The sequence below is a fragment of the Pleurodeles waltl genome, chromosome 11 (assembly GCF_031143425.1).
Source record: "Pleurodeles waltl isolate 20211129_DDA chromosome 11, aPleWal1.hap1.20221129, whole genome shotgun sequence".
Lineage (NCBI taxonomy): Eukaryota > Metazoa > Chordata > Amphibia > Caudata > Salamandridae > Pleurodeles > Pleurodeles waltl.
The window spans coordinates 806,900,181-806,921,764 of NC_090450.1; the positions used below are offsets into that span (position 1 = coordinate 806,900,181).

The 21,584-nt window shown below is 43.4% G+C and overlaps 1 protein-coding gene and 1 long non-coding RNA gene across 3 annotated transcripts in view; one reads left to right on the plus strand and one right to left on the minus strand.

The window, feature by feature from the left end:
- Window positions 1-8,964, plus strand: part of LOC138266145 (uncharacterized) — an 89,194-nt gene extending 80,230 nt beyond the window's left edge. Inside the window, exon 3 of the long non-coding RNA XR_011199472.1 lies at window positions 8,201-8,964. This is a non-coding gene — a long non-coding RNA (uncharacterized lncRNA). The remainder of the gene's footprint in view (window positions 1-8,200) is intronic.
- The window catches only part of LOC138266144 (uncharacterized), a 149,185-nt gene that overhangs the window by 31,961 nt on the left and 95,640 nt on the right, over window positions 1-21,584 (minus strand). The window contains exons 5-6 of one of the 2 annotated variants that reach the window (XM_069214580.1): window positions 20,954-21,133; window positions 11,026-11,160 (exon numbers count right to left, since the gene is read on the minus strand). In XM_069214580.1, the coding sequence (XP_069070681.1) occupies window positions 11,026-11,160; window positions 20,954-21,133 (315 nt within the window). The remainder of the gene's footprint in view (window positions 1-11,025; window positions 11,161-20,953; window positions 21,134-21,584) is intronic. The other variant, XM_069214581.1, reaches the window with a different exon arrangement.

Sequence of the window (21,584 nt, forward strand, 5' to 3'; positions counted from 1 at the left end):
ATGTACATGCACCCTGGAGTAGGAAGGATATTGCGTCATTCACAAATGATTTCCCAAAGTTGAGAGAGAAGCCTGTGGAATGGTACAGACAGAATGAGCGATTTGAGAAGCTTTCGAAAGTTTTGTAGGAAGATTTGAACACTTTGTTTGACATTGACATTCCAAGTGATTTGTGTGTTCAATGCAAAGTGTCTGTTGATTGGCCTGACAAAGACCCTATGAGACATCCAGAGACAAAAGCTCCTTCTCCATTGGTAATAAAGAAGTATCAACAGGAGATTTCCTTTTTGAAATTAAAAGTGTCTCCTAAATACATTGATTGGATCAAGACTGGCAGGACAACCCAAGAGCCTGTACATTCCTATTATGAGAGATTGTTGCTAGTGTTCAAACAGCATAGTGGCACAGAGACTATTGAGGCAAAAGATATGGGATATTTTTTGTTCAGATTTGTGCAAGGATTGAAACCTGACGTTAATTCAATGATTCAGCATCATTTGATTTGTCGGCAGAGTGAACCGATTGATTAAGTTCTGAGATATGTAAAATACTGCAGGGACAAATTGGAGATGAAACAAAACCGATTGAGGAAGTAGATGGCAGCACAGATGAAAGCTGCACAAAGGGGTGAGAATCCACAGTTTGTAGGAAATATTGGTGGCATGCAGGGAATCCTTCAGCAGGGAGTTCTGATGATGCAAGGAAGTAATGGATTTCAACAGCAGGGTAGAAGATGAGGTGTTCCAATGGACCCGACTACAGGAGTGGATGTAATGACTTTGAAAAGGACTAATCCATGTCATGTCTGCTGCAAATTGAGCCACTGGAAGAGGTAATATTGTTTTAATCCAAATAATGTGCAAATGAAAATCAGGTACAGAATGGAGGATTTGTGAAGTCTCAGGGAAACAACCCTGTTCAGTCACAGCATATGCAAAGAGCGCAAATGCAAAATTTTAATGCATCTCAAGGTCAATCGATGCAGGTTCCAGAAGTCCCGATGCCCCAAGAAAATGCACATGTTCCCAGGTCTAATCAGAACCAGATCCAACAGACGAGGATTACAACTCAGACCTGTCAATGACTGTATCTGAGGGGGGTGGAATGCATACTTGGTGCATCCTTAGAGGGAGACCAGAGTGGTCCATTCGTGGATGGTGAGCTGAATGACCACATTGTGTCATTTTTTGTCAACAATGGTGCTACCCGCTCTACTGGGAGAACAGCAGAGATTCTCAACCGACCCCTATTTGGAAAAAGAATCCAAGTTGTGTGTGTTGCAAACAAACACATAATAATCCTTGTAATAGAAGCTGTACCTGTAAAAATAGGATCTTTTGAAGAGAATCACTGATTTGTAGTGTGTGATTCTGGTCCTGTAAGTCTGCTTGACGCTATCTCTTATTTAAGTTGAATTGCTCTATCTATTCTACTCCAAGAGGCAAAGAGATACAGACTCACGACAAAGATGTTGAATTCAAAATTGTTAATCAAGCCCCTGATGTCACATTTTACCCAGTGCTGGCAAGTGATGAGTTACCTGCTTTTCTGAGAGATACAGTATTACCTGACGTCTGGGACGTTTAAGGAAAAGAGATACGTCTCATCGAAGGTGTTGAACCTGTACGGATTACTGTAAAGCCATATGGTGGGTATGTGAGAATCCCGCAACACAACATAACACCAGAAACAATTGCAGGTTTTACTCCAGTGATTGACTCAATGATTAGGCAAGGGATATGAAAAGAAATTATGGGAAGTCCCCGTAACTCACTGATCATGAGACTGCGGAAGCCCAACGGAAAGTACTGCATTGTACGAAATTGTGGTTCCTTTTTGTCCTGTGGTACAAAATCCAGCTGTGATCTTGTTTCAGATTCCGTGTGAGACCAAGTGGTTCACTGTGATCGACCTTTGTCAAGCATTTTTCTCCCTACCGTTGCATGGGGAAAGGCAATTCCTCTTCGCATTCTGGTTTTGCAGTCGTATTGTGGAATGGTGCCAAGTTCACAAGGATATATTGAGTCCATTTATTTTCAATCAGATTCTGAAAAATATTATGGAGACCCTAGTGATGCTTCAGCATTCAGTCCTGATACAGTATATTGACAACCTATTAGTGGTGTCAAGTATACAAGAAGCTTGCAGATGAGACACAATTGCCCTGTTGAACCCCTTAGCTGAGAATGGACATAAAGGCCCTCATTATGATCTCAGCGGTTAAAACCCCAGAGATCCACGCTGGCGGTCAATAGATGTCCGCCTGCGCGACAACCCCCACCCCCGCCGGCCGTATAATGTTTTCCCCACTGGCCCAGCGGGGAAAAGGGCAGTAACATTGACAGCGGCTCCAAATGGAGCACATGGGTGTAGCTGCACTTGTCGCACTAAATCGGGCAGTGACCTGCATGATGGGGCACTGCACAGGGGCCCCCGAATTGCCTTAAGATACCCATTCCGCTGGCCTTTCCCTGGTGGTGTGAACCGCTGGGAAAAGGCTGGCGGAATGGGTATCATTATCCGGAGGGCAGCGCTGCTTGCAGCGCTGCCCTGTCGGGTTGGAATACAGCGCCCCTGCCAGCATTACCGCTGGCGGTGGCAGTGTATTCCGGCGTGTGGTTTTGGGCGCGTCATTATATGGCAGTCTGGGCCGCCATGCGGGAAGCCGGTATTTACCGACATTGCCGGCATGGTGGCCCAGACCGCCAAGATCATAATGAGGCCCAAAGTATCCCTGCCTAAATTCCAGTATTGTGAAGTTCTATACCTTGTACATCACTTTGAGAAAGGTGCAAGGAAGGTGTCACAATACAGAATCTCACGATTCTGAAAATGAATCTGCCAAAAACTCCGAAAGAATTCAGGATGTTTTTGGGAAGGGTGGGCTACTGTTGTCAGTGAATTCCCAACTTCTCCCTTTTGCCAAGCCTTTACAGAGGCTGACACAAAAGGATGGGTCAGATGCGTTACCACCGGATAGCACTTGCATATGTGCCTTTTCAGAGCTGAAAGAAAATCTCTGCCATCACCCTACTCTGGGAATGTATGATTACAACAAATGTACTCTCAGTGCTAACTCAGCTACATAGAAACACTCACAGACCTGTTGCCTATTTTTCAGCTACACTTGACCCAGTATTTTCAGCATTGCCTGGCTGTCTGAAAGCTGTTGCCGCAACAAATCTCAGCAATAAACAGTGGGAAAGCATTGTTATGGGTCATCCTATGAATGCTTGTGTTCCCCACTCCACTCTACAGAGATTTTGTTGTCTCACATCACAACAAAGCACCTCACAAGCAGTAGGTTAACAAGCTATGAGCAGGTAATCCTAGCTGCTCCTTATGTGACATTGAAATGATGTACAACATTGAATCCTGCAAATGTGTTGTCATTGCCTGTAAATGATGCAAATATTGATGATGAAACTAAGCATGACTCTCTGATGTCACTGAACTGTGCACGAAGCCAAGACCTGACATACAAGATACACCACTTTCTGAAGCAGATCATTTAATGTTTGTTGATGGCTCCGGCTTGAGAGACCATGAAGGAAACCTGAGAGCTGCCTACGCAGTCTGTACTGTCTTAGGTGTGGGTGAAGCCGTTTGGTTTCAAGGAATCTTTTCCGCACAAGTGCTGAATTGATTGCCCTTACAAGAGCATGCTGTTTTTCAGACCAGCTGAAGATGAACATTTTCACTGATAGTCAGTATGGCTTTGGTGTCGTCCATGACTTTTTAAAGTTACAGTCATGAAGGGGGTTTATAACCTCCTCTGGCTCTCCCACCCATAATGGAGAGAGAGTCCATGATTTACTGAAAGCATTGCCTGCCCAATTTTCGGTTGTGAAGTGTTCAGCTCAACGCAAAGAAACCGACTATGTAGCTGTGAGAAATTATTATGCAGAGAAGTAGCAAAGTATTATGCTTTAAATGCTTTGCATTCAATGGTGAATACTTGAATGTGGGAACAGTTGAGAGAAATTGCAATCTCTTGTTAATGCAGCAGATACATGAGAGAAAGTCAAAAGGTTACAGGAAGAGGTGTCAGAAGTAGAACAGCAAAGTTGGATCAGAGCAGGATGTGCCTAAAGAGATTAGGATGATATCTGGGTTTCAAATAATGGAAGAACTGTGTTGCCAAATAACTTGATACCAACTACGGCAAGACATCATCATGGCCCAGCTCATGTGGGACGTGATGCAATGGTGAGATTGTTTTGACAGATATGGTTCAATCCTAGATTTAGGCTGAATGCCGAAGCATTGTGTCACAGATGTGTTACATGTCAACAGATAAATGTAGGCAAACCAGCTGCAGTAACATTGAGGCACATGGGAAGATCAGGAGGACCTTTCAACAGGATAAAGTTAGGATTCATCGAAGTACCTGTGTGCAATGGACTGCGATACTTCTTGGTTATTGTATGCATTTTCTCTCATTAGGTTTAAAGCTACCCGACTAGGAAAAATGACAATCTCACAGTAGCAAAGTTGTTAAGGGAGCTCATACCATGTTTGGGGTTTCTGACTTCTCTCAAGTCAAACCGAGGAACTCATTTTAACAGTGAGGTCCTGAAATTACTGTGTACAGCATTGCAAGAGGAGCAGCAACTCTATTGCAGTTACAGACCAGAGGCTTTTGGTTTTGTTGAGAAAGGGAATGGAATACTGAAATTCAGATTGGCTAAAGTATGTGCGTCCACTTTATTGCAATGGCCTGATGCACTGCCTCTTGTGTTGATGAGTCTTCACAATACACCGGGTACCAGAACAGGACTGTCACCCTATGAAATCCTAATGGGCCATACCGTGAGGTTACCAGCTGTGCCTGCAAATGTGCTTGTGAACATTACGGATGACATGGTTCTTGATTATTGCAAAGGACTGGCTGATGTGGTTCACTCTGTGTCTCATCAGGTTGCAGAAGTGATAACTTCAGCCGCAGCAATAGCAGTGCCATGACCTCAGCCCAGGTGACTGGGTTATGATGAGGAAGCACGTGCACAAGTAATGCTTTGTACCTTACTGGAAAGGCCCTTGACTGCTGTTAAGTGTGGAGGTCTCGCCAACTGGATTCATGCAGTGCACACTCGTAGAGTCCTGTGTCGTCTTGATGGTACAACAGCACCTGTCCGTGAGGGTCCGGTTACAGTGAGATGCAGGGAGGAGGTTAGTCAAGCAGTTAGGGACGAGCAAGTGACTAGGACAGTACATGTTCAGGATGAGGGGAGTAAGCTTGAGTCAATGGGTGAAGTTAGGACAGGAGGGTCGAGACAAGACATGTTGACTGTGAAAAACTCAGATGTTGACAAAGGACCTAGTGCTGTAATGAGTTGTACCTGGAGACCAGTGGCCAAGAGACCAAACTGTGCTTGAAGTACAAGTTCCACAAAATATTCCGGAAGAGGCTGAAGATTGTGGCCAAGGTGCAGTGATAAGGAAGGGCCAGTAGTCTGCAGATCAAAGAGAGCAAGGGTACCCTGTCGAAGGTACGCCTTATATGAGTGGACATATCGTGCTGCCAATGACTGGGAAAGAGAGTTGGGAATGTTTTGTTTTGACAACTGGAATCCAGGTGAACCTCCGTCAACTGATCTTTGTGGCAGGACTGAGCTATGAAATTCTATTGCCACTTGACAGACTGAGACCTTATATCCTGGATGTGATTATTAGAGAATTCGAACTGTACATTTACTAGGGACATTTAAGTGATTTGTAGAGAATAAAGAAGACTACCAAGGTCCTAGTCTGCAGAATTCACAATAGGTTGACATTTAGAAGAACACTAAGTAGGTTAAGGAAGACTAACTAAGATTGCAATTAACATTTGAACTTTGCTGCAAAGACAATTGCTTGCTATTGCTTTGCTCAGTTGAAAGACTGAAAAAGACTATTGCCATTACTGCATTTTATTAAATAGTCTGAAATTAGAGAACTCATGGTGCCTAGTAGAAACAACAATATTAGTAGACACAAATATATTTGTACAGTAGGGTTAGTTGTAGAAATTATAGCATTGATTGCTTTTCTTATAGGATTCTTCTAGAGTAGAAAATATTAGATCCACAAGTGCCCCTACAACACCAATTCTACTGACAATAGAATGCATTCACTGAGTGAGAAAGAGTTACATGTAGATACCTCTAGAAAGGATATTTCATCAAATGTGTATTATAAATTGCTTTATGAGTACATTGACACTATGGAAGCAAAGAACTGCTATGTATGTATGCAATTACCTGCAACAGATGCAGAGGGAATTACATATCCCCATATTGCTTTGACTTATGGTGTCACTTGTAGCTTGCTGACAAGTCTTTTGTATGAAAATTAACATTTTCAATATTATTATTTGAATTATGTCTTTTTATTTTTGAAGTTCCCATTTTGAAACATTTGAAAAAGAATCCCAAAAGAAAGAATAAAGAGACAGTTGGAGGACGTTGTGAGCCTACCATGTCATTTGGTACAGTTTATGTCTATTACAACAACTTTACATGTGCCCTGATAAAAGTTGAGAAGGATGTTCTGAATCTAGTTGAAGACAGGAGAAGCGGAATGAAATTGAGGGTAGGAAAAAGGTGTTTGTGCACAACTGGGGAAAAAAAGAACCAGCATATTCAGATGCAGGGAATCAAGCAATCTCAACACTAGATTGGAAACAGAGAGAAACTGTGTATATACAGAGCAAGAACAACAGCTGACAATGTTTGTGGGAAACAGAGAGTGTGAATACATATTTGAATTCAAGAATAAGTGGACCTTCATGTTGTCTGGACCAGATCCTGCAATACCTGGAGTGCATTTCATTTGTGGAGAACATGCATACTTTAGGTTGCCTAAAGAATGGTATGGGATATGCTATCTAGGACTAGTTTTTCCAAAGTTTATCACATGAAACATTTTGATGGTCCTGTGTGGGATACAAGGCTAAGAACTAGGTGTAGTACCAGTGGTTCAGAAATTGTAGGAGATATTTTTGGTGCATTGATTCCGTCTGTGGGAGTGATCTTGTACGATCCCAAAATAAGAAAGATATCAACAATTGCAGATAAGTTGTCCATTAGTACAACAGGTGCCTTATTATTAGTTGATACGTTGATGGTTGCCATAAGCTTAATGGCTTTGCAAAACAGAAAAGCATTAGACAGACTTTACGAGAAGGATGGTGGAGTCTGTCGGATGCTGCAAGCTTAACAATGTTGCACTTACTTCTCAAATAATAGTAATAAGTTGAAGAACTACATTAGGAACCTTACCAACATGAAAGGAGATTTAGAAGACTTAAAAACAACTGGTGCATAGGAAGCTGTAGGGAGAGGATTTTCAGCTTTAGACAAATGGTTTGAAAGTCAAGGTACTGAAATTGTTAGAAGCATCTTAGGACCTTTGCTGATAATTTCTATGTGTGGATTAGTCATATATGTACAAGAGAGTGCAAAGGAAGAAAGGAGAAAAGAAGAGAAAAACAGAAATAGAACTTGAAAATAGACAGACTATACGTTATAGTGACATTAAGCAGTTAGAGGAATCCAGAAGATCTTTCCTGGATCAACCTCTGAGATTTTGATTTGGCTCTCAGATAATAGATTACAGATTGATGTGATGGATTGATTCGCCATCAGAGGAGGGATTGCAGCAGCGTATGTTTGCTGCTACCCCTGATGTCACAATGTTGATCTATATGTAACCACAATATAGAGCATAACGTGTAAATTAATATTATACTAATGTAAAGTGATGCATTCGAAGTCAAAAATAGAGTGCATTCATTGTAGTGCTAGAAAATCATATATGGTGTGTCATAACTGTATTTAATGAAAAATACTCATTGGGTATCATCTTGGAACCATCCTCATGTTATTTGAGTGTATTTGTACTAGAAACAGTAACCATTTAAGTAACATGTACACTAATGTTTATTGATTTAACCATGATAAATGTAGCTCTCAATTATATTCAAATACATGTGTTAACAATTTTATTTACTGTAATGAAGTTTAAATGAGAGAGAGTAATCAACATTATATGAACGTAGAATAAATATGTGCACTGTATAGCATGAATTAAATGAGCATTAGTGAATATCGTTCATAGCTTGACTTTACATGAGAAACTGTTTAGGTGTTATTTCATTGTAGGTGCATTCACATAAATTGCTAGTTTGTCAATATATATGCTATTTTTCTGCACATAGAAAGTCTGTAAGATGAATGCTGATAAGAAGGAACATGAAGAACTGAATGTGAGATGACTGTCCCTCAGTCATACATGTTGCAAAGGATATCCAGAAGACTAAGGACTAAGGACAACAGCGTTCCCAGGACTGCTGTGGGAGCTGCGGATGGTGTTGCAAGTCACACCACAGGACAGGAGAACAGTTTGGAGCACATGATGGCGTGATCAAGAAGGTGTCGCCTGATGGATTTTTGTTGCAGTATTAACTAGAACTTACTACAAATGACTGTGGAGTAGAGCAAAGCAGATTTCCTTGGACTTTGAGAGGTACAGACCTCTGGCTTTCCTTTTTGTCCCCATGTTACATTGAGTGTGGCTTAGGCTTACACTTAACTCTCTCTAAGAAGACGTGTGACCAAGCTTCTGAGATGTTGACACCTTCACCAACACCTTCACCGTCCCTTTCACCTTTCCTTTGTTTTAATTTTACATTTTTAATTCTGTCCCTATGCTTTTAGATTTTTGTCTTTTCATAGCTTTTGACTTCAGATTAATCACCCTTACGTCAATTTAGTTAGATGATTTTAACTTGCACTCATGTGTGAGTGGAAAGACAGAAAGCTATTTTAAGAGGATCACATTTTGCTGTTAAATTGTTTGTATTTTTGTTATTGAATTGTTGGTTTGTCATATGTTAACTCGCCTAAATTTCTTCAGAAGATTTGGCTACCTAATGCTTATTCTGTATCTTTATAGTATCTTCTTGAGATTTGTTTACATTAACTTGAGTGTTAATTTGTAATAAAAGCATTTAACTTTACTTCAGATTTGTATCCTTATTGTGTGGCCAAAATCGTTACACTCTTAATTCTGATGATTGTTAACGGATTCCTTAGTTAAATCCTTTGCACGGACTCAAAGATTCATCAGCCTCGGATATAGAGCTTGCAACTTGCTACATCAAGGGCATGAAAAAGAGGTGTGTGGTGGCAGCAAATAAACCTGTTTCCTTGAATGCACATGTGCCACTGAGTAAGCTTGTAAAGCTCACTAGAACACCCCAAGAGCCAATGGCTAGCTGTCATACAAAGAAAACACAAAGGAAATCAGAGTACTCAGTAACTATCACCAGATAGGTTTTTCTCTGCTTCAGTGTATAAGGAAGGGCCTCAGGCATGGCTCACAGAAGGGCCTCATTCATGGCCCACAGACAAGTTCATAACTAAGTTTGTACCACTTCTGGGACATCCACCAATCCATCTCACCAGAAATGGGACTTGAAGAGGCTAATGCCTGCTGGGTTACTCAGTAACTTGACCTCATTCACAGAATGGTGATGGATATCCATCCGCCAAAATCTAAATCCCATAGAAAATAATGGGAATTCGATTTCGGCGGATGGGATATCCATCATCGTTGTGACGGAGTCACCCATCAGCCAATATCTAAATCTGGCCCACTGTCAATACACTGGTCATTATCTGGAGTTTGGTCTGTACATATTGGAGTAAAAAACAAGTCATTCAGGTACGGCTGGGTTTATATGCTCCGGTGCCATTGTTGTTAAAATGTAGACAAAAACCTAGACATTGAGCTTAGACTGAAGGGGAACTCTCAGGAGCATAGTGGCATAGCTTGGTCAGTATGATTGTGGCAGGGGGGGAGTTGGGGTGAGCTTCAGATTTCCCAACAATCACGCTGGGACATCTTGGGTGAAACACATTATATGAGAAGCAGAGGAGTGGCTTAAGGGTCAGGCCCTCAAAACAGACAAGCAAAAGAGTGTGTGTTTTTGTCAGTGTGAACAACACAAAGAGTATGAGGAACTTAGTGGACAGACCGGTTAGGCCTGTTCAGCTGGTGATCAGATCACAGATGTAGTGATCTAATTTAGGCGTGAGGTATGGTAGTGGTAACCGGTCTGCCCACAAAGTTCCCCATACTCTTTGTGTTGTTGGTTTTTGTTTCAGGGAGGTAGTATGGGGACCAGATCCTCCCCTATCTCTCTTTGTGTGTAAAACATTTTGGCAGTGTGGACATGTAAAAATTACAGGTGAAATCTGACAGACACTTCACTTCACCCAACTGAAATCACCTGTACCCAACTATTTACTACAGAATACATTTTTTAGGGGGTGTAACACCACAAACTGCACCCCTGCGGGAGCTATGCCTCTGGAAGCACTGGTAGCAGTAATGCACTGTTTGGACAATGAAACCTAGTTACCTCCAGTAGGGACACTGCTGAGGGGTGTGTTTATCTCTCATGTTCCTGGCACGACGCCAATCCACTTACTAAAGGGTTAAAAGAATATGGCCCAGTGTAACCATCATAAAACATTTGGAGGAAGTACAAGGGCTGTAGTTTTAAAACAGTATGGCTGGAAAACAGCCTAAAACCCTCCCCAGTCATGCCCAGTACCTACCATCTTACAAATGTCAGAAACACAACAAGATCCTCACCAGCTTAGAAATGCATGATCAGAAACAGTGAAAAGAGGTTCTCGTGGTTATTTTCAACACTGTAATAGGAATTTTAGACTGGATGTCAGCTGGTTACATTAACATCCGCTAAAAAGGCTACAGTTTCGCTGGCTCAGCTCACAGAGTAAGGTCTTGGACAGGAAAGGGTTCAAGGCTGTGTTTTCATTCAGAAGCTATATTTCTGTTTGTAGACCTAGCCTATAAAGATGCTAGAGGTAGATTGCTTATAGAAGAAAGGCATGTGACATCTCCTAATATAAGGTATTGCTCAACTTAAATGGCTCAAAAAGCCTTGTAAGATAAAGATACAAATTGTATCATCAGACCCCTTGCCTGTCCATTCCTTCTCCCTGTACCTACATGTTCTTTTAACTGTAGGATCTCTATGCGCAGCTTCTGCTCCATCTCTTCCTTCTCCTGCAGCAGCTGATCATTTTGCTGTTGAAGTTCAATCACACGCTTTTTCAACATGGCCTGATCAGAAGCCCCGTTCACCTGTGGTGTCCAATAACAAACTGTTACTAGTCCGATTATTGCTTCATAGACAACTTCTTGTGTACCCAGTTTAAGTTTCTTTGTGTTCATCAACCATTAGATCACATTTATTTGACATGTCCCGTACCAATGGGGGGCATCAGTATACATAACAGTACACAGTAATAAAAAACATTGGGTAGGGGAAGGTAAGAGGAAAGAAGAAATGGTTTCTTACCTGTAACTCCAGTTCTCTCGTAGGGGTATTTCCATGATAGTCATAAGCACTGAATAGTTCCGCGCGCCTGCGGGGACCCCGGAGCACTGTTGTGTAGTATATTCTTAAGTGCAATCATCAGCTCCTTGACAAAAAGGTCTGTGAAAAACACTTAAGAATAACAATGTGCAGCCTATGTGAACAGCTACACAGGCCAAATTGTTAGAAGAAAAAAAACAGTTGTAGTGTAAATTTCACGTTTAAACCTCTATTTATTCTATAAATACATAAATAAATACATTCTCATATTTTATTTACACCTCTCATGAGAATAAAACAATGTAGGGCAGTGTAGCCCATAGGCTGCCATTATACAGAATGAAAATAGAGCTGTGCCTTTAAGAAAGTAAAGTCTTCCTGTTTCCCATCATGCACAGCAAAAGGCAGTTGCCTCAGTTCTTTTTTGGAGGCTATTAACCTGACATGAAGAAAAAACAAAACATTTGTTGGAGTACCAACCTCCATAATATTCATGTTCTATGTCAACTCCACCGGGGAGGAGGGAGGGTTGCTTATGACTATCATGGAAATACCCCTACGAGAGAACTGGAGTTACAGGTAAGAAACCATTTCTTCTCTCGTAGGGGATTTCCATGTATAGTCATAAGCACTGAATAGAGTAGCAAGCCCATCCCCATAACCGCGGTGGAGTAGATATAAGAATACTGAGAAAAACATGAATCATGCAAACAAATTCTTGAGCAAAGCCTGCCCAACCTGAGAATCTGCCCTAGCGTCTGTATCAAGGCAGTAATGCTTAGTAAAGGTATGGACCGACCTCCAAGTGGCAGCCTTGCATATTTCTGCCAAAGGGACATTTCTCATCAAGGCTACAGTAGCTGCTTTCCCTCTGGTAGAGTGGGCTTTTGGCCTACCACCAAGGGATTTGTTTGCTAACTGATAACATAACATTATACATGAAACAATCCACCTGGATAAAGATTGTTTAGATGTACCCAAACCTGTTCTGATTGGGCCATAGTTAATAAAAAGCTGTTGTGATTTTCGTAAGCTTTTTGTCCTGTCCAAGTAAAATTTCAAGACTCTCTTTACATCCAGAGAGTGCAGAGTTCTCTCAGCAGGAGTAGCTGGATTCTGAAAGAAAGTCGGTAATGAAATTGTTTGGTTCACATGGAAGTCGGAGACTACCTTAGGTAAAAATTTTGGATGAGTTCTCATTACCACTTTTGCAGAATGAAAAACCGTGTAGGGTTCCAGAGCGCAAAGGGCCTGGATTTCGCTGACCCTACGCGCTGAAGTGATTGCCACCAGAAAAGCAGCTTTCCATGTGAGATGTTGCAGCGATGCCTTATGTATTGGCTCGAATGACGGCAGCATCAGACGTGATAAGACAACGTTCAGTTCCCATGGAGGAGAAGGCTTTCTAATGGGGGGAAAAACCTTCTTTAAACCTTCTAGGAAATCCTTAATAATCGGAATCCGAAAAAAGGAAGTTTGTGAAGGACTCTTTCTGTATGCTGTGACAGCCGCCAAGTGAACTTTTATTGACGACAGTTGTAAGCCCGATTTTGCCAAACTTAACAAGTATGGCAGGATAGATTGTTCTCCACAGGAAACCGGGTCAATGTTGTTGTGTAAACACCAAATGCAGAATCTCTTCCACTTGCTTGCATAGGCTGATCGTGTGGAAGGGCGCTTTGCTTCCTTCAGAATTTCCATACAATCCTGAGGTAGGTTCAAGTGTCCATATTGCACTAGCTCAGGAGCCATGCTGCCAAACTCAACGATGAGGGGTTGGGATGAGATATCTGCCCTCTGAACTTCGTGAGAAGGTCCGGACGATATGGTAGCCTGATGTGTGGTTTGAGTGACCGGTGAAGAAGGTCTGGGAACCACCACTGGCGTGGCCACTCCGGAGCAATTAGGATCATTTTGGTCTGAACATTGGACAGCTTCTGGAGGACCGCCGGAATCAGGGGAAGCGGTGGAAAGGCGTAAAGAAATGCTCCTGACCAGCTTATCCACAGGGCATTCCCCAGTGTCCCTGGATGGTAATATCTGGAGGCGAAGTTTTGGCATTTTTTGTTTTCTGGGGTTGCGAATAGGTCTGTAGAGGGGGTACCCCAGAGTGCGAAAATGGAATGAACGACGTCGTCGTGTAGTACCCATTCGTGGTTCTCGTCCATTACCCGACTGAGGGCATCCGCTTGAACATTCTGGATGCCGGGCAGGTGAGTTGCCACTAGTGACAGGTTCCTGGCTAGAAGCCAATGCCAGATTGTCTGAGCCTCTCTGGATAAAATTCTGGACCTGGTGCCTCCTTGTTTGTTCACGTAGTACATAGTGGCCACGTTGTCTGTCTGGAGAAGGAGAGTTTCCGTTCTCAGAGAGGGAAGGAAGGCTTTGAGCGCAAGGTGGACTGCGCGAAGTTCCAGCAGGTTGATGTGATAGAGACTCTCTCTCTGTGACCACTCGCCTTGGACTCGAAGATGTTCCATGTGCGCCCCCCATCCGATCAGTGACGCATCTGTTACGATGGTTTGAGATGGGGGCCGTTGTTGGAACGGAATCCCCACCAAGAGATTGCTGGGTAAACACCACCACTTGAGGGATTGTAGGGTGTGAGGAGAAAGAAGGACTTTGTTCTCCCAATCGTCCCTCAGTTGACACCACTGATCCTCCAGGTTTTCCTGCAATGGTCTCATATGGAGGCGAGCATTGGGAACCAGATGGATACAAGACGCCATCGAGCCCAGTAGAGAAGCTATTATTCTTGCAGTGGCTTGAGGTCTTTCCTGCAGTTGTTTGCACTTCTGGAGAATCGATAACCGTCGTTCCTCCGAAGGAAACACCTTTCCTAGCCTGGTATCTACAATGGTCCCTAAGTAATGCAACCTCTGAACAGGTGTTGCTGTAGATTTCAGGAGATTGACTTGAAGACCAAGTTTTTGCAGCAGTTGTAGAGTCCATTCGAAATGTTGCTGTGTCTCGAGACAACTGGAGGCCTTTATGAGCCAATCGTCTAGATAGGGGTAGACGAATATTCGCTGTTTCCTCAAGTGGGCGGCTACTACCGCCATGCATTTGGAAAAAGTTCTTGGCGCTGATTTTAGGCCGAAAGGTAGAACTGCAAATTGGTAATGGCGTTTTCCGACAGTGAACCTTAGGAATTTTCAATGTTTCTTGGTTACTGGGATGTGAAAGTAAGCGTCGCAAAGATCTATCGCACATAGCCAGTCGCCCTGACGTAGATGTGGATAAATTTGGTGTAAGGCTAACATCCTGAATTTTTCTTTGCGAATCCATTTGTTTGCTGTCCTCAGATCTAAGATGGGACGAAACTCTTGTTTGTCTTTTTTCGGTACAAGGAAATATCTCGAATAAATCCCCTTCCCTTGCTGGCTGATGGGAACGGGTTCTATGGCTCTTTTTTGCAATAGGATATTGACCTCTAACTGTAGAGCTTCGAGATGGCGGTTGGCTGTTTTGGGTGGAACAGATGGTGGAGGACTGGTGAATCTGAGAGCGTAACCATGTCTCACAATATTCAATACCCAGGCGTCTGTTGTGATGCGTAGCCACTCGTCCAGATGATTTGAGATACTTCCCCCTACCGGAGTGGATAACGGAGGAGGGGGAAGCAAAGATTCAGGGCTTAGACGTGGGAGCCTGTCGAGTTGCCTGAGTTTGAGGTGTTGAACGACCCCTTGTCGACCTTCGCTGAGTAGAGAAACCCCTTTGATACTGCTGTTGTTGCTGTTGCTGGGGGCGCGAAGACATCCAGTGTGGCGACTGATACCGGTGGGTGAAAAGTCGTCGTTGATATGGCCGGAAAACCTTTCTTTGTTCTTTCGGTCTTTCCATCCCTACCGCTTTCAAGGTATCTAGTTCAGCTTTCATTCTAGCCATCTCGTCATCGGCATGAGAACCGAACAAGGTGGAGCCCGAGAAAGGCAGGTTTTGTATTCTCTGCTGCGCTTCAGGTTTGAGTGATGTAAGTCTCAACCATGCATGCCTTCTGAGCGCTATCCCGTGTGCATAATTGTGTGCGGATAGCACCGAAGAGTCAGCTGCAGCACTTATAATTTGGTTAGACACCATGGATCCCTCACCCACGACCTCCAGGAAATCTTCCCTTTTATCCTTAGGAAGATGTTCCGCAAACTGTATTAAAGAGTCCCAGAGGGCACGATCGTACCGCCCTAATAACGCAGTAGCGCTGGCTGCCTTCATCGTGACGGCTGCAGTAGAGCATACTTTTCGTCCTGCAGCATCTATCTTTCTGCTCTCTTTATCTGGAGGTGAAGAAGAAGATGGTGAGGTTGAATGCAGTTTCTTTGCCGCTACTATGACCACCGAATCAGGAACTGGGTCCGACCTCAAGAATAGAGGATCTTGTTCTGGTGGACGATATTTTTTAATAAGTCTGGAAGGAGCAGACTTTGTTGCGGCCGGTGCAAGGAAAATATCCATTGCTGGTTCAAGGAGATCTGGAACCAGTGGAAGCAAAGGTCTGGAAGATGTCCTGTGATGCAAGGTCTCGAAGATCACTGACGTCGATGGGGCAGGTACCGCCAGCGGGATGTTCAGCTTGGTTGCCCCTCGTACTAAGACCTCCTGGAACGTATTCACATCATCTATGGGGGACACTCTCGGGGACGGTGAGTCCGATAGGGTTGGAGAGTAGTCCCGTGTAGACGAAGAAGAACGCCTGTGATGTGAATGCTGAGATCTCTGTGGGTCATGACGGTGCCGAGAGGAAGAAGAGCGTCTAGAGGAATGTCCCGAACGTCTTACAGACCGCGTTGGAGTCCTCAAAACAGACTCTACAGGCGGAGCCGGAAGAGGCGCCGTAGGTGTTACCGGCGTCTGTGGCAATGGTGATTGTCGAGGAGAGAGTTGTGGAGACGCTGGAAGGAGGATGATTGAAGCCGAGGATTCTGAGGTTGTATAAACCCTCCTAGGTCTTTTTGATTGTCTCGACGTCGACACACTCCTCGACGTCGAAGTACGGTGACGGCGAGTGTCCTTCGCCGTCGATTCTTCTCGCCGTTGAGAATCTCTCGACGACGACCCTCGACGTCGCCGTGATGACGGTGAACGTCTACGACGTCGAGCACCCCTCGACGTTGATCGATCTCGCCGTTTCGACGGCGAACCGGATTCAGATCTCCTCGACGTGGAACGTCCTCGCCGTGTCGACGGTGACCCAGATCTCGACGGCGAAATCGTCGTCGACGGCGAGCGATGTCTCTTTCTCGCCGGCGAACCACTCCTCGACGGCGAGCATGTTGGCGCCGTTCCTTGCCTCGACGTCGACGCCCTCGACGTCGTCGGAGACCTGTGCCGTTTTTGAGCCGGTCTGGTCGGAGTTATAGAGGAACCAGTGTGAGCCCTGGTAGAAGACTGACCTTCTCCTCGCTCTGTGGTAGAATGACCACTTTTCCTCCTGTCCTCTTTCGCCTGGAGTCGGATCTTCTCCCTGTCACGAAGGGTCCTTCTGGAGAAGGTTTTGCAGATGTCACACGACTCCGGTTTGTGGCTGGATGGAAGGCAAATTATGCAGACCCGATGTGGATCTGTTTTGGCCTTTTTTCTGCCACAAGAAGGACATTTGTCAAACAGTGAAGGCATTTCTGAAGTAGAAAAACCTCAAAATTCTGTCAGAATCTAACAGAAAAAAGCAGAAAATTATCACTCAATGTTAAAAACGTCGAGTGAAAATGAAATTCAAAAGATTTTAAATGAATTTCTGTCACAAAAGGATTTTGTGAGGTAGAGCTCAATGCTTCAGGGTCCTGTCAGAAAGGAGCCGGAAAAAAGAACTGAGGCAACTGCCTTTTGCTGTGCATGATGGGAAACAGGAAGACTTTACTTTCTTAAAGGCACAGCTCTATTTTCATTCTGTATAATGGCAGCCTATGGGCTACACTGCCCTACATTGTTTTATTCTCATGAGAGGTGTAAATAAAATATGAGAATGTATTTATTTATGTATTTATAGAATAAATAGAGGTTTAAACGTGAAATTTACACTACAACTGTTTTTTTTCTTCTAACAATTTGGCCTGTGTAGCTGTTCACATAGGCTGCACATTGTTATTCTTAAGTGTTTTTCACAGACCTTTTTGTCAAGGAGCTGATGATTGCACTTAAGAATATACTACACAACAGTGCTCCGGGGTCCCCGCAGGCGCGCGGAACTATTCAGTGCTTATGACTATACATGGAAATCCCCTACGAGAGAACAGGACTTAACTGAGGGACTAAAACATTGTCCATTGTTTGGTGCCACACAATATATGTGGCCACCCAGCATCAAGTGCAATAACGTCAGTCTGGTTAAATGTGCTTACCTGGAATATGGGGATACAGATTCTGCAGTGCATGCACACCTCCACTGGGTGATGGAAACTGTATTATTCTCATGGCCCTCTATTTGTCCCAGGGTGTGCAATGCAAGCAGAGTGCCTTTTGTCCATTTCTCATCAAACTGCAGGTGGTTGGTTGTATAAAAGGTCTTTTACCAGCATGGTGCTTTAAGGTTTGGCAGAGGTCTCTGGTAGAAGAAAGGCTCCCCATCTCAGCATTCTGCTCTGTTTATGCAGTTTATACAATGAAGTGGATGGCAAGCAATACTGCCTGTTTCCATCAAATTTCTGTCCTTAATTCCTACTTCTGATTCCCAGTTTAGCTATTCATGAATATGCCGTGCAGTAGCTGATTTTCCTTATAAATGTTCCTGCATGCACAGAGTGGGACTTGTAGTTCATACCACCAAGATGGAGGTCTAGGTATTTTGCTGGGTTTGTTAATTTCTCTCTGCAGCTTAGCCACTGCTCTCAACCTCCTTTGCTTTTCGATAGCTTTATCCTGTGGTTGATGATTTATGAGCTCTGCGTGTAGTCTAGACCCTCTCTCTCATGATAAAGGGTAGGATATGTGCATCAGGCTTGCCTCCATGCTTCCTGACACTATCTCAGATGACCCTTTGTCCCCTTAGTAAGTAAGACACATGTGCTTCTCTTCTGCAACCACTCTTTATTTACATACATAAAAATGCACTGTGCTCATGACAACTATGCTTCCTCCTTAATGGTGAGGCCCTCTAATGTGGTTAAAGGCGCAAGATGTGTGGTTTTGTCTACACAGATGACAGAGTGATGCTTAGTGCGAAAAGGAGGAAAGGGGGTGACAACATTGCTTTGTTTTTGGAGTATCTGCAGTCAACAATTCAAGGGCAGGCCCACCAGGTGAGTAAAATGTCCCTACCATTGACTACCATTAACTTCATATAGGGGAATCTGAAGAGAAATGAAGAGGTCTATCTCTGCCCTTTTAAAAAGCACCACTGATGAGACAGTTTGCTTTCTAATGCTGTGGTTCATGGTTTTCACTTAAATTGTCATTGTTTCCTTGAAATAAGCTTACGTGTAAACAGTACAAATCATGGAGGATTGTTACATGGTGCAGCTTAGAGCATCTTTCTCTGCAATGTGGTCATTTGAATGTTAACATTTAGCTATATTACATTTCATGCAAACCAGTCACATTTTAGAAAAATATACTCATATGTGTGGGTCGGCTATTTAATTGCTTAGGACACAGTGTTTATGTTTTAATTTTATTTAGTAGTCAGATTTCCTGTCTCAGAGTGAAACTCTGTGTTATGTGTATCCAATAACTTTTGTAACAGCACCCTCCATTCATAAAGGTCATCTCCCACTTTCAGTTCTTTATGGACCAATGTCATTTGTTTGTCCTCCACTAAGGCCTGTTTCCCACGCCCACTGCTGGAACCTCCACTCTGTAGCCAGTGTATCATAAACAATCTTTTAGTTAAAACCAGACACAGTACTGCACATTTGGGTCCTGTTTGCCTCTTTTTTGGTCAATAGGTGTAGTCCCAGAATACAGTGTTATATTGTTTTGCACTATTTTTCCCACAGCTAACTATATCTCTTGAAGTAATATTCCCCAGAAATCTTGTGCCACTTTACAGAGCAAAATCAAGGAGGACATTAGCGTTCATACCATAACCTCTGGGACGTATAATAGGTTTGCGTGGATAGATCTTGTGGAGGATTTTAGATGTACAGTAAACCCTATGTAGGAATTTGCATTTCATTAATCAAAAACAGGCACTGCAAGTATACAGTGGAGCCCTTGTCCACTGTTGGTCATTGAGTTCATATGCAATGTCTTCGTCTCATTTAATCCTGACTTTAAGCTTCAGAACTGTCTTTTCATGGGAAGTGCTGAAGTGGCTGAAGAGGATGTTGATGGGGAGCAACTTGAAGAACTTCTTGGCATCTTGAGTGTATGGAAGCAGGAGATGGAGACTGAGTTCACTCGTCTAGTCATAGTGAACTGGTTGTCGATTAATATTCCAAGGTTGTTTGCATGGGATGCCAGCAAGGGTGTTGGTCTAAGATCGGCAGGCCACTAGGTGTAGTCTCAGAGTGAGGTGTCTTTGCAGAAGATTATTACTTCCGTCTTGTCTCTGTTGAACTTAAGGCAGTTGAATTTCATCCATCTGGTGACTTTGGCTGTGCAGGCAGAGGAACTGGTCTGGGTATTTAGCTTCTTGTTGGAAAGTGAAAGTATGAGCAGGTTGTCATCAGTAAAGGATATGATGTTGAAGCCTTGGGTGCTGATGGTGCTTAAGGGTGAGGTCACGTAGGAGTTGGACAGTGTGGGTATGAGTAAGCTTCCATGCGAAACTCTGCAGATGAGGGTTTACAGAGCCCGAGGTAATAGGACAGGGACAGCTGGGTTTAGAGGTACTGAGAAGGGGTTATGTTGGTGGAGCTTGCTGATGGAGACAAAGTCTTTCACTATGGCAAAGAGTTCCATGGTGCTGTTGATGCTGTTTTCTATGCTTTCTGTGACAGATTTCAGTTGAATCTACTATTATCTGCTTTTCTAGTTGTGTGTCTGCAGTCAGATTATACATTCTTGCAAACAAAAATAGCCTTTACTTTAATTTGCAACTCCTGCTATTTTAGAGAGGACTGTACACTTCTTCCTTTGGAAAAGAAGCAATACACAAGCTTCAATCATGCAAGAAGTCAGCAATTGTATGTTGACCGAATGGCTATCTCCAGGGTCTGGTGAATGACCCCTGAAGAGCTTCAGAATTTGGTATGGGTATCCAGTTTTAATTGCCTGTAGCTGTTGGATGATGCAAGCTTTCACCATTTTACTTCTGTCTCCCTGCTAGTTGACTGAATAAAATTGGGTGAACCAGACAAAATGACATAAGGGGGTAATGGTCAATGTGAAAGGTGAGGCATCAAGGGTCTCTGTCAGTGGAGAATGGTACCTCTGATGCCTGCCTCCATGGAGGCTAATAAGGATGGGAAGCATTAACACTATCAATTAAGTAATACATTTTTCACGATTGAGAAATTTTTTTGCCATATAGTCGGTTGAAGAAAAACGTGCAGAACCTACCAAGGTTGCCAGGATGAAAAATGAAAGAGGAAGAGAGTATTTCATTGAAAGTGAAGCAGAAAATGCAGGGCTTGGATACTGTTGTATATTATACTGAATGTCCTACATGTGCATGCTTACCTGTCCAACTCCAGTGCTAGGCCCATCATCAATCATGATACTGCCAGTATCACCATCTGACTCCATTTGGATCAGATTCTGATGTGCGGTAAGAGAGGAAGATGATGAACAGGAGGAAGGGGAAGTAACTCTGACCATCTCATCTGGTCCAGTGTGGATCCCGGTGCTGGAACTGCTGTCCTTTGAAAAAAAAAATATGAAGTAAGAATCGTCAAAACAATAAGAGGGAGATAAGAGAGACTATGACATTGAGAATGATCACCCAGTGACTAAAGATGAGGGTATCAAGACACAGAATCATGACTACTTTCCACAGGCGCCAGAAAGAGATAACAAGTCACCCATAAGCTAGATGCTTTGCCATAGGTGATTGTCCAAGACCGTACAAAAAATGGTTCCTGAATACCGCATTAGCCATGTGGTATACTTGTGGGGATGTAATCCAGAATACAGTTTCAAGATTGGCTATCCCAAGAAGAAGGCCAGTGCTTCAACTGAGCTTCTGTCAGGGGAATGCTGCAGGTGGGTGGTGGGGAGACATCTAGAACCTCAAGCCTCTATGATCTCAGAGTTTGCTGAAAGGGTGTCCCAGCTCAGAGTTGTGCCGACACCCTTTCAACCAGTTCTCCAA